Source organism: Haliotis rubra, unplaced genomic scaffold (assembly GCF_003918875.1).
Source record: "Haliotis rubra isolate DU_JTF1 unplaced genomic scaffold, ASM391887v1 Scf912, whole genome shotgun sequence".
Classification (NCBI taxonomy): domain Eukaryota; kingdom Metazoa; phylum Mollusca; class Gastropoda; order Lepetellida; family Haliotidae; genus Haliotis; species Haliotis rubra.
This window is the reverse complement of record NW_025767649.1, coordinates 268,352-281,582: the sequence shown is the minus strand read 5'-3', so window position 1 is coordinate 281,582 and position 13,231 is coordinate 268,352. Positions and strand designations below refer to the sequence as shown.

The following is a 13,231-nucleotide window of genomic DNA, read 5'->3' as shown; positions in this document are numbered from 1 at the left end:
ACACCAAATACATCATGTCATGAAATGTCAAATATCAGATTAGGCTTACTTCATTTCTTTACAACTTCAACTTTTCGTATCAACCTTTTGCCTGTAAAACGAAGGATGGCCTTTGTTCAAGATCACCAGGCCGTGAAGGTAATCCTTCCAAGCTCACTTCTGTGTTTTAACAATTCTGCTTCATGGGAACTAACCGGTAACAAACAAAATGTTTGTTAAATTTAATGTTAGCATCAGTCATTTCCACTGTGAACGCAGATGTCTTTGACTTTAATACAATCAAACACTGAAAGGTGTGAAAATTTGATGCATCAGTGACAAAAATGATGTCTGATGCAATTCCCTATTTTGACTTATAGTTATACCATACATTCTCAAATTATTTCAGTGGAACAACTGACTAGACTTAGCATATGTTTATGATGGGTATCTGTGACATGTGAGTGAGTGAGTGAGTGAGTGAGTTTTACACCACACTGCAATATTCCAGCTATAGAGTGGCGGACTATAAATAATCGAGTCTGGACAAAACATCCAGTCGCCTCTTAAGACAAGCATGGGTTACTGAAGATCAATTCTAACCTGGATCTTCACGGGTCATACCAGTTTAGAAGTGATGAAGGAATAGGACAGTTGATGAAGGACACTTATACAAAAATTGCTTCTTGAGTTTCTATTAAGGTTGTAGCCCCAAAACTCACAAGCAAAGAATTGCCTTGGAAAGATAAATTCAAAACTTACCCAATGTAAAACAACCAAGGTATTGAACTGTCCAAAAGAGTCACATCACCATTAACATCAGCATGCTTACCCACCCTCAAAACTAGTAAGTGCTCAAGGTTTTCCAACTTCAAGAGTCAACACAACCGTGGCAGTATGTCAATGGACACTCAGGTGGAGATGGTGATTACTAATAATTGTGCTGATGTTAAACAGGCAATAGCCTGAGCATGTATGGTGGATACAGATTCACAGCTTCAGGTATACACACAATTGACAAGAATGAGAATGAAAACACAAAAAGCCTAGTGATGTTTCTGACTTTCTATTTAGATCAAGGCACATCATACTTACCTGTCCCCATTAGTCTTACTGATGTTGTCTGTTGTGTGAAACTGAAAAAAAGACAGAACAAATGTTGTCATAGAAATCGCATCTAACCGGGACAAGCATAGTGATTTATTTATGAAATCCACCAGTTGTCTTGTCAATTTAGTGTCAGCATACTGACCATTGACAAAGGTTTTAAGAAATAAATTTACAGCTGTTAAAAATCTGTTATACAACCTCTAATTTCAAAACACAGTAGCGGCAACATAGCTGGACTATTGCTGAGAGTAGCATTATCATCTAGTCTTGCCAGACATTTTATTAATAATCAAGCAGCATTTGTCAATAGATTTTACTCAAAGATTTACCACAGCCAGGATTATGGTACAGTGTTAAAATACATAGCTGGAATTTGTACAATTTTCACAGATCAGTGGTGTGTTGCTTTGATGGCAGTTATAAACAGTACAGTAAATAGTGAATACTTACATGTTGAAGTGGGGTAAGCTGAATAACTTGATAAGGATGGCTTGAAAGGAAGACTTGTGTTTCTGTTTTCAAAAGAGGAAGAGGAAGATACTTCAGCATGTGGTTTTAAACCAGCTTTCAACATGTCCCATGCTGGTCTAGGAGAGATATCTATGCCCTCAGAGGAGCTTGAACTAGAGCTGTGCACACTCTCTAACCTACTGGTGCTAGGTGGTCTTGGGATAATTCTCTTGGATCCAACAAAGTGTGACAATCCAGCCTTTGTGCTGCTTCTAGTGAGCATTTCAGGTGTGCATTTTGGTCCACTGGGTGACTGACTCTGCTCATAGCCTGTCTGTCTTCTTGCTGTAGGTGGCTTATCCACTAAGGTGGATGTTGAAGGCAATGGAGCCACACTGTTGAATGACATATGTCTGTCTGCTACCTTCCCTACTGGTGGACATGGTGCATATGTGCTAAAGCTTGATCTGTTGCTGGACCGATGATCCTGTACTGTTGATGGACCAAGACCAAATCTAGGATTCGGGACCATTACAGATTCCACTGATGTCTCCTCTGGTTTGACTGAAGCGGACATCTTACCAAAGGACATAAACTGATGCTCTTTTGGACGCTGTAGTCCTGATTTGGTGTAACCAGATTTCTGTGAATCCACTGGCTGATTTGGGGCTTCAATATTCTTGTCCAACACCTTATTGCCTGGTGTCCTTGAGTGTGGAAACCTTGAGAGAGACCTTGTCCCTATTTCTGGTGCCTTTGAGTCAGGTGGAGAAGGACGTAAGGATGACATAGGGTTTGGTGTTGGTGGAGATTCCATCTTCCTGTTAGATCCATCAGTATTTACTGGATCAGGTACTCTTGATTTCCTTGGATCAAGAGCCTTAACGGACCTAACTTTAACATCTGGTTTCCCGTTGGTTCTCAAAGAACGAATGTTCTGCTCCTCATGAAAAATAGCTGAACCTGCAGAAGCGAAGGCTCCACGTGAGGACATGCTTTTGGAGGAAAGTGATTCTGATACATCACGAGGAACTTCTTGCTCTTTACGCATTGTAGGAATTGGTGCAAGAGGGGATTTGGCTCTATATGACCCATTGATGACTTCTTTCAGAAATTTGGTGTCCTTGGGAGAATTATCAGTCAGAACTTCAGTAGGACTATCCACATCTGACATGCGTTTCACAGGGGGAAGTGGCTTCCTTTTCTTAAATGCATCAAAAGGTTCTGAATCATCTTCATCAGTGCTTTTGCTCATGCCGAGGAGTTTACGGAGCTCAGGATCAGTAGAACTGCCTGAATTTGATGTGAGTGAATCCACAAGAGAATCAGAGTTGTTGACAAAAACTGAGGGCAAATCGGTTTTGGCAGAAGCTCGCCTCAAGCTAATGATGCCATCTGTGAATGACAAAGTAATCACATCTGGTCAGCTATTACAACAGGATCTAAGACATACACAATGCAAATAGACTAACAGTTTACTTTTGCATTGTGTACTAGTAAGTGAAGTCGATGCTGTCTTATGCCCGTCAGCAATATTACAGAAATAATACAGTCAGTACAAAATCAAGGCTTTGCAATAAAATAACAGTGGGTGCCAGTATGAGCAATTGTCATGCTTGGTCATACATTGTCCTGACTTTACATACAGCCTGTGCCAAAACATTTGTTAGCCATATCTGTACATTTTAATGTTACGGTATAGGCCATGAACAGCTCAGTCCTTCCTGGATTCGGTGATTCCATGGTTGCAGAATTAATCATGGAAATTACCTTTTAATACAGACAAACGTCTGGTCCGAAAAAGCATTTTCATGCAGAATACCTGCATAATTTCCCATTTTACTGGCACATAAATTACTTATTTTGAAAGGTAAATCAAGACTGACTATCAAACGAAACAATATTTTGATGCTCTAAAACAGTTACATCTTTGTGTTTAAGAATTAAAGTTTGAAATTCTTTATAATTTTTTGGGTTGTTTTTTTCAATATTTAACTGCAGAATCTTTTGGCAGAATATTTTTTTTTTTATTAATGCCGCGGATTCCAGGAGGAACTGATAGCTGTTCTTGTCACACAGAAAAATGTTCAGAAAAAGTCTCTGGAATTCAGTTATTATCTAAAACAGCAGGAAGAATTTGGAACATTATTGTGTCAAAACATGTTGACATGCTATGTAAATGGACACTTTAATCTTACCTATCTTGTATTTGACAGCTTTTGGTTTCTCCAATCCAAGAAGTCTGTACAGTTCTGCATCTGAGGACAGTTCACTGCAGGAGGTGTCTGCTGTGGACTTCTCTACTGGTTTCTCACAGCCTTCTTCATAGGTGGAGGACTTGGGAACAGTTCCCGTTTTAGTCCAGTACGGCGGCTCTCACGTGCCATGGCAAGAACTCTATTCACACGACGTGGTGTTGAACTTCTTTCTGTGATGGGTACATCAGTTGTTATTATTATCATTATCAATATTAGGAAACAAAGAAAAAGCATCCTTGTCCCAACCTCAATGTTCAACATTCATACCTACATGTACTTGAGACTTGTGCACAAAAAAACCATAATAGACCTACAAGTAGAGCTAAAGGCTCTGAGGTAAAACCTGTCCGTTCCTCTGGGCATAGAACAATAATATGCTAGTAGAGTACTCCCAACCTTACACTTAATATACAGATGCTGCACATTCTGCATTTTGACACTTGGATCTCAGGTCATGGACAAAATGTGTTAAGTGTTTTTTTCACTTAGCTCTAAGGCAGACAGGGGGCTTGTGACAAAACGTTATCGCCCTTTTTTTTGCAACTGTACTATATGATATCCCTATATCTATTACTGGCACTCTTCATAATATATGACTGAAAATCTGGTGGAAGTGGTTAATCATGATCGGTGAAGTATAACAATTAGAGGTGAGAGATAGATTTGACTCTGATGAGGAGAGATGGGTAAAACTGCAATTGCCTATTCTTGCTTTCAAATCAAACACTGATCCAGTGATTCACACTACACACAATTTGGGGCTACAAAAAACAACATTCTTATCTAAATTTTCAAAGAAATGTCAGATGTAATATCAAGGAGTATGTAAATGATAATCTGATCAGTTTGAAGACCATCAGATAAAGCAGATACTGACCTATCAAACTACACGTCAGCTTTACTGAGTGAGAGGTATAATATGATATAGCTATCTATTTCAGTAACCAAGTTCTCACCAAACAAATAAATGTTTTAAAAACATTCACAAGCAGGCGTCCACTTCAAAAGGGAATGATGTCATTCAATCAGACAAATGCTAGATCTCAGTATGTGCCAAAATGTTTTAAGACTATGCAGTTGTAATTGGCTCTATGCATAATTTTCAAAAGAATTTACCGTTTACTGTGGACTGTTAATAGCCGAGCTTACAAGACCGAAAAGAACAATACAAGTCAGAGCTCAGAATATTGTCTCAGGTTGCAGACTGAGCGCTTGGCAACCAAATTTCCATGTTAGTTAGCTTGTAGGGTCAGACTTCAAGGGACAAAATCTGAAAACCTAGACATTCATTCACTCAATCACTCACATGCTTAGAAATCCAAGTCTGGAGAACACAATCAAATGACAGATCCATGCTTCAAAGGTTTAATGACACAAAATCAACCAAGTTTCCAAGCCTGACCATCCAATCCAGGGTCAACTTTCAATTTATATTAGTCACTGTGGAGTTATTCTGCCTTAGAAACATCACTGGGTATCACATGTTAAAAAGAATTTAATGGCTCAACACTTACCTCTTTCAGTCCTGATGTCAGGTTGTAGCCAGTACTTTTGTGAGTCTTTGCTTCTGATGAGCTGTCACTGGCTGATGATGCAGGACGGTCCTGGTCGGTGAAGTCAGATTCAGACGACCTTGAGGCAGGAGGGTGAGGTGCTGGGGGAGGGTGAGGTGCTGTTGCAGCTGAGACATCAAGATCAGAATCAAGTGGCATCCTCTCGACCTCATTGACAGGTGGTAATCCTGAAGAAAAACAAAGTGGTAATAACTGGTTAAAATCATATAGAAAGGAAGCCATCTTCTTTACTCAGGGCTTGATTTAAGAGATGTTAACCTACTTGCACCAGGTGCAACCTAAGATAAAGACCTAGTTGCACCAGCCAAATTCCAGTTGCAACGTAGTGTGTTTAAATGTTTCAGTGCACATAAACCTTAATCAGTGATGTAGTACCCATGAAACCATAGCAACACTCAGACACAGCTGATCCCTGTTTACATTTAGAGCTGTCATAGCCGAGACATGTTTATGAATAGCAATGTTTCATTGCCATAGCTATTCAAAGTTTAGAAGAAACATGGGCTGGCATATTTATGCATATGTTAGATTTATTGTTGATTTATTTCTCAACAATTCACTTACACCTTGTGCAAGATAGACTCATAGTTAGGTTGTATTTTGTAATATTGGGTTGCACCAGTGCAAGTAACAAAGCACTAAATCGAGCCCTGTTACTGGAAATATTGTTTCAAGCCAGCAATTTGTAAACGATGAAGTCAGTATATTTTTCAAGGATCAACAGGCACACATTGGGAATTATTCATCATTGTACATTTCTCTAACAATGAGGGTGGGGTGGGGTAGCTTAGTGGTTAAAGCATTCACTCTTCACGCCAAAGCCCTGGGTTCAATTCCCCACATGGGTACAATGTGTGAAGCCCATTTCTGCTGTTCCCAACCGTGATATTGCTGGAATATTGCTATAAGTGGGGCAAAACTCAACTCACTCCAACAGAAATGTTATTAGGTGGCTCAGTTGAAATTGTCAGTCATGACAGATATATTTCAGGCACATCTTGACTAAACAAGAGTAATACGCCAACATTTCCTGAAACCCTGCCATTCAAAGACACTGAAATGGCTGGTAACATCACAAATTTGTATTTGAAGCATTCGTAGAAATAGAGAGGAACCAAAGTAGGCCATCTTCAGGGACCATGGGAATTAAACCATCATTCTAGTAGTAGGGCTCGATTTAAGGAATTGAAACCTACTTGCAACCAGCACAACCTTAGGTAATAACCTTGTTGCATCAGAAAAAAAGGTTGCACCTAATGCTCAATTCAAATTATTTATAATGCTTGAGTTTTGGTATTTTTTGATGATTCATAACATTGTTACAACAAGATTGTTCTGAGTCTGATGAGATCATTTTATCTTACTTCGAAATATTTCATGACATGAACAATTGCAGTCATCAGTCACTGTCCACGTAATCATCTGAGTTGGTTTTAAATATGAGGTTGCATTTTGCAGTTTCAGGTTGCACCAGTGCAAGTTCTAAATGCTTAAATCAAGTCCTGAAAAGTCTCTGTTCAAGTAACAAGAGCAACACATAATGACTGTTTTAAAATAATTTCATCTGACAAGGGGCGGTGGGGTAGCCTAATGGTTAAAGCGTTGGCTCGTCACGCCGAAGACCCGGGTTCGAATCCCCACATGGGTACAACGTGTGAAGCCCATTTCTGGTGTTCCCTGCCGTGATGTTGCTGGAATATTGCTAAAAACGGCATAAAACCAAACTGAGTCAGTCAGTCAACTGACAAAGTCTAGAAATTACCTGTGGACAGCTGAGACTGTGCATGTCTGCTGGGAGTCTCACTGTTGTCCAACTCTGCTGATGCAGATGTCAGCTTTGTGTCCTGTCCTTCATCAGCAGTTTCAGAGCTTGACCCTCCAAGTTCAGGCAGTGAAAGATGGTGGTCTTTTTCTTGATCTTCACTGTCTATGGCTGTGGAGTAAATAATGGATGGTATTCATATGTTTGTTTGTAAGTGAATGTTGTTTCAAAGTCAGAACTCCAGAACTGTCATTCAGTGAAGGAGCTCATGAAGATCTGGGTAAGAATTGGTCTTTACCAACAACATCAGGGGTGAAAATAACCCATTGCCCGATATCCGAGACCAGTGTTTTTATCTGTTGGGCAAGTAAATTTGTATATCACGCTGTACCGGTGTCCAGTTGACTTTCCAATGTTAATAATGTTGTTTATTTAAAAAATCAACAAGAAAACGTCCTGTACAGTGGAAAAATGATCAGGGCAAGTGATTTTACATCTGTCACTGTACCGGAGTACACTAGCAATTTTAAAGTTATTTCCACCCCTGCCCATACATGTTGTAAGAGACCAGTAAGGGGATCGGGTCATCAGGCTCACTGACTTGGTTGACACATGTCGAAACAGCATAGATCCATGCTCATTTTACTGGATTGTTTTCCAGACTCGATTATTTGCAGACCACCACCATATAGCAGCAATATTGCTGATTGTTTGAGTAAACAAACAAACAAACAAACAATCATTCAGTGAAGACTTGTCCAGGTCTGGTTGGTTTGCTTGGTTTCTAATGCTAAGCTCAGCAATATTCCAGCATGATGACAACATGTATATAATAATGTGTGGGCCAGACAAACAAGTGATGCATTCTGTGAGCAACTACCCTCTACACCAATAAAGTCCATTGAAACACATTCAACAATCAATGAGACTGACCACTTTGTCAATGCAGAGGCTGTAACATATCACTTTTCAAAGGGCATTGCTTCATGTCATTATTTTAACACCTGGAGGAAATCCTGACCTCAGCACCATTATCAGCCAACTCACAGACAATGATTTTATGAGGCTTCATGTGGTTTGGCAAGGATAATGTGCAATCCCAGTAACAGGGTTTCCTTCTTGAAAACATAATTCTAATGGAAATATTGTATGCCCTACTGGCTTGGCCAAGTATAAATGACAGCATTAAACCCCAGACCGAACCAGTAGCTGACCATGAAAGTAAACCATAAGGGTACAATGACATATCCAATGAGTCATGTCACACAATCAAACCATTCAATCCCCATTTCAGACAAGCATGAGGCACTGATGACCTGGTTGCCATTGTAGGATACAACCTTGTGCAATGACACCCTGATCTTCTCAGGACCATGACTGGAAGAAATAACATAAATGGAGATAAACTATGTGTATTACTTACCAATCTGATCTAAAGCAGAAACATCTAGTCCAGAAAATGATACGTTTGGAGATCTGGGACAGGCTGGCTGATCCTCTGAGTTCCCTAATTTAACTTCAGTTACCTCCCTTGTTTGGAGATCATCAGGTTGGTTGGTTGGTTGTGCTGTGTGGGTAAACAGAAGACAGAATTCAAAGCAACACCAACCTCTACTCATACAATATCAAGTTTAGGAAGATTTTTAGAGTTAGTGCTGATGAAAGCAAGACATTCTAGTTGTATTATGACACAACAGATAAACCACTGATCTTATTTGCAATAACCATTCAGTTGAAGCCCCAAGATATACAAGCAATAAAGGCACAAGACCTTACCAACCAATCTGTTTAACTGCCTCCTCTAAATAACAATATTTTACCCAGAAAAATGAGTCGACTTACCATTAAAGTCACCAAGAGGAGAAACTGCTCCTGGAAAAATATGATGGACAATATGAATGAACAAATGCATGGAGTAATGACCATTTTAATGTGGCATAGTTTTACACTTGGGGCATCCATGTTTTTTTTATGCCTTTCTCATCTTCAACTTCAACCAGCATTGAGACAGAGAGCATCCAGATGGGGCAAAAAAGACAACAAAAACAAATGTAAATGTGTTGTTTTATCACATCACTGATCAGAGCATAAATTTCTTAAGTGGCTGGAAGTATTGTGATAATAAAGCTTCTTTTATTATTTCATGTCTGCTGGAGATGGAAAACAGGAAATAGTATGCACAACTTCAGCAATATTCAACATCATAATGTGATACATTACCTATTTCATAAAATAAAATGGATAATTAATATCATTATTTATTAATCAAACATTAGCAGACAACATAAGTGTTGTTTGTTTACCTCACTAATGCAAAGTACCTAAAAATGTTAATTTGCCAAATTTCCCTGACCATAGCTCCCTCCAACAATGTTGTCAAGATGCTGTTTGAGATATAGAATGAGAGTCTACTGCAATAGCCTGCGTCACTTCAAGTTACTCAATTTAAGTTCCTGTGCTTTTGTAATCTGGTGATTCAGATAGTCGGCTAAATGTCTGAAATACAGAAAGCCGACAGACATAATCGTTTGAACGACTTGATAAAGAGGTGACATTTTGGTGGACTTCGTTCATCTTTGAATGAATATTCGAATTCATATCGTTTGACTACAACACAAATACTACAAGCAGGACAATATTTTACTAGTGGAAACAGATTTATGGTGTTCGAACTGCTGGTCCAGTAAATATTATCTACTGTGCAAGAGGCCCGTTTTTATCAGTAAAATTGCGTTGTTTATCTGCATTCTTATGACATATCACATTTTCTTATGCTAATTACGCCTATCAGTCCCAAGAGTTCGCGTATTCAACATCATATTCTATAACGAATGTTACATATCTGTCTTTGAGTGAAAAAGATGAGGTTCCACCAAGGCCTTCGTACTGCATTCAAAGAGCAGCCATCACTAACTCGTAAAACTATCATATTTATCTCCATGTCATGAAATTACATACCGTTTTGTCCCCATTAAATACTTACCGCTACAGCAAACTGGTAGACAAAGCTTTTTACGTTTCTTCTTCGGCATATTAGCGACTGGTCCAAATTCTAGCGATCCTATTGAAAATGTACGTCTGCCCAAAAGCAGCGTTGCTCCCGCAGTAACGACTTGACCTTACACAGTGAGAGGTCATAGCATTATACACCAATGAGAACGCCGCGTTTCGATCACGTGACATGAGAGGCCCCTTTGAGACTTACCTCCCTTTTAATGTCTTAGGTCAATGTCATTTCAGCATTCTTATATAGCTAAGCTACTAGACTAAATATTGTCACAATTATCACATTATCCGGTCACGATGAAGACATTTATTTGCCCACGTTCTTTCTGTTCTTGGCTTTGCACTAATTTGGTCAGTACCAAAGCTATTGCCACAAGAAAGAAAATGTTGGAAATTGTCTCGTTAGACTCGATCAACCTTCTCGAAGAACTGACAGAACAAAAGTTCGAGATTTAGCTCTAAAGCCAAAAATCTGGGAACCGAAAATAATTTTGCGAAGTTACTGTAATAAATATCATTATCCTGTCATAAACATTGAAATGATATGTAACAACCTGAATACAGTTTAATAGAAATATTGTCATATTTTCCAACGTGTCTATTGATTACATTTTTATTACAGAGTCAAATTATAACCCAGCTAACATCATTGGCGGATCCAGAGGGGTGGGGGTGGGGTGGGTGATTTCAGGCGGTTCGGAACCCCCCTCCCCCTTGAAAATGACTTAGGATCCCATTGACGATATGTTTTTTGCGTTGGCGGAGCCAATGCGGGGTTCGAACCCACTGAAACAAACACACACACACACACACACTTTCAAAATTCCTGGATCCGCCTATGACCATCATGTAACTGGGCCAGAAAAATAAGAAAATCAGGCCCATTTAAGGTATACCGGAACTGGGCCTGTACTAATTTGCACATTGGCGTTGAACTGTCCTCGACCAGTACAGGCAAAGTAGTATGGCCCAGTACACAGCCGTAACGGTTGCAAACTGGCCCTTCACAGTTTTGCCGGCACAGTTTGATACAGTTTCTACTATTTAAAACAGGCTGATACCAAAACAAACTCTGAACAAGAAAAAAAAACAAAAACAAGAAAACACAAGTTTATCCATATGGTTTTAATTCATGAAACAAGATGAAAACATGATGCGTCACTGTTTCATTGATTCAGAGTTCATTGCATGTCCTTCTGGATGAGCTTGTTCAACAGAAGTTTCAAATTTCAATTCACCCGATACTGTCTCTTTTTGAAGTATTTTCAAATTTTAATTTACTATTCAATCTTTAGACGTTTCGTCCAGCATGACATGGTTATCAAACAATAGTATAATCTAAGCCATATATTGAATTTCTGTTCTTGAATGATTCATGTCAACAGGTTTTCCATGATCTAACAACATGACATACATACTGAATGTTTCAAAATACCCTTCTTCCAGCGAAATTCATATTGCATGTTAATGTTCAAAATTTAGCTCAACACTTGACCTTCGTTGAAAAAAGTAGTCTCTATAAGTGATATACAACAAAAACTGTTACGTTTTCATGTCACATTTATAAGTCAATTTACATTCAGAAAAGTGGAAAATGTCACACTCTACCTTTTGGCCACATCTCATGAGCAGACAACATGGTCCTGAGATAATCCCCCACAATTCACCAGACAGGAAGCACAGCTGTCTGTACTGGGCCAGTACTGGGCCGCTACAGTATTGCGGTGCAGTATTAACGGTACAAGCACCCATATGTGGTCCAGTACAGTTTTGCTTGTAACGGGCCACTAACGGAAAACAAGCATTGGTCTAGTACTGGCTCAATACTGTCGTACATTGTGCCAGTACCGACGGTACAAACCAGAACGATGTCACTTCTGGCCCAGTTACGTTTTGTTATAGTGTTCACTGTCTGAATGGGAAACAGCCGGATATATTTCTGTTGAAACTTTATAAGGCAAACTCTATATCTCCTGAGGGCGGTAGGGTACGTAGCCCGGTGGTTAGAGAGTTCGCTCGTCACGCCGAAGACCCGGTTCGACATGGGTACAATGCGGGGAGCCCATTTTTGTTGTACCTGCCATGATATTGCCAGAATATTGCTAAAAGTGGCGTAAATCTAAACTCACCCACACTCAATTTCTTCTGGATTGTGACGACCAAGTTTAACATTGAATGATTGAGTTTAACTTTACGCCGCTTTTAGCAATATTCCAGCAATTAATATCACGGCGGGGGCGGGGGACACCAGACATGGGCTTCACACATTGTACCCATGTTGCATGGGAATCGAACCCGGGTCTTCGGCGTGACGAGCAAACGCTTTAACCACAAGGCTATCCCATTCAACATTAAACCACGGGAAATTATTAATGTACTTTAATTATTATTTTCAATTTATTTTACAATATTTAATCTTCGAGGACAGGCATTTTCAAACAGGTACGAGTAAACTTGATTGAATGAGTGAGTTTGGTTAACAGTATTTTGAACAGTATTTCAGTTCTATATCAGTTCGGCGAGTCAGTTTTATGTTCGTGGAAAACGTGAAATGATACAGATTGTAGACGTTCCTAAAACCAACGAGCTCATGTGTAATGCTGACAAGCATGCAAACAAAATCAGGGAGAAACCTCATTTATGAATAAATAATAAATCAAACTAATCATAGTGCCTGGTTCCATGTAGTCTGAAACAGTGAGTGAGTATATAGGTTTTAAGTCGCTTTAAGCAAAATCCCCGCAATATCACGCGGGGACACCAGAAATAGGCTTCACACATTGTACACAACGTTGGAATTGAACTCGGGTCTTCGGGGGCGAACGCTTTAACCACTAGGCTACCCCACCGCCCCAGTCTGAAGAAGAGAATACCTTCTCTGACGTAAAGATACTGACCTACAAAAACATTATCTAAATTTATATTTTAGCCGATTCAGTATGTGAATTAATGACACGTTTTCTGAATAACAACTTTTTATTCTAAATCACGATTTTACAGAGCTAATTCTTGCTCCTTCATCAGATGAATGATGTTTTCAAGAGGGGAAGAAACCCAACCAGTTTGCATTGTATGCAAACAGACCAGATAGC

The 13,231-nt window shown here is 39.4% G+C and overlaps 2 protein-coding genes across 2 annotated transcripts; both read right to left on the bottom strand.

The window, feature by feature from the left end:
- Window positions 1-597: 597 nt before the first annotated feature.
- On the bottom strand, window positions 598-2,542 carry LOC124264202. Its single transcript, XM_046698940.1, has 2 exons — window positions 1,540-2,542; window positions 598-1,115 (listed from the first exon to the last, which is right to left on the bottom strand). Exons 1-2 carry the CDS (start codon window positions 2,531-2,533, stop codon window positions 1,090-1,092), a joined length of 1,020 nt encoding a protein of 339 aa, XP_046554896.1. The 5' UTR covers window positions 2,534-2,542; the 3' UTR covers window positions 598-1,089.
- A 1,577-nt stretch (window positions 2,543-4,119) lies between these two features.
- LOC124264187 lies at window positions 4,120-10,245 on the bottom strand. Its single transcript, XM_046698928.1, has 6 exons — window positions 10,117-10,245; window positions 8,976-9,005; window positions 8,557-8,700; window positions 7,134-7,304; window positions 5,312-5,538; window positions 4,120-4,152 (listed from the first exon to the last, which is right to left on the bottom strand). Exons 1-6 carry the CDS (start codon window positions 10,163-10,165, stop codon window positions 4,120-4,122), a joined length of 654 nt encoding a protein of 217 aa, XP_046554884.1. The 5' UTR covers window positions 10,166-10,245.
- Between the last annotated feature and the right edge of the window lie 2,986 nt (window positions 10,246-13,231).

Coding starts and splice junctions, on each gene's coding strand:
- LOC124264202 (XM_046698940.1), bottom strand. CDS start 2,533: ATGTCCTCACGTGGAGCCTTCGCTTCTGCAGGTTCAGCTATTTTTCAT. Junction 1,116..1,539: donor AGCTTACCCCACTTCAACAT/GTAAGTATTCAC, acceptor TCTTTTTTTCAG/TTTCACACAACAGACAACAT.
- LOC124264187 (XM_046698928.1), bottom strand. CDS start 10,165: ATGCCGAAGAAGAAACGTAAAAAGCTTTGTCTACCAGTTTGCTGTAGC. Junction 7,305..8,556: donor TTCTGCTTTAGATCAGATTG/GTAAGTAATACA, acceptor TTTACTCCACAG/CCATAGACAGTGAAGATCAA. Junction 5,539..7,133: donor ACAGTCTCAGCTGTCCACAG/GTAATTTCTAGA, acceptor GTTTTTCTTCAG/GATTACCACCTGTCAATGAG.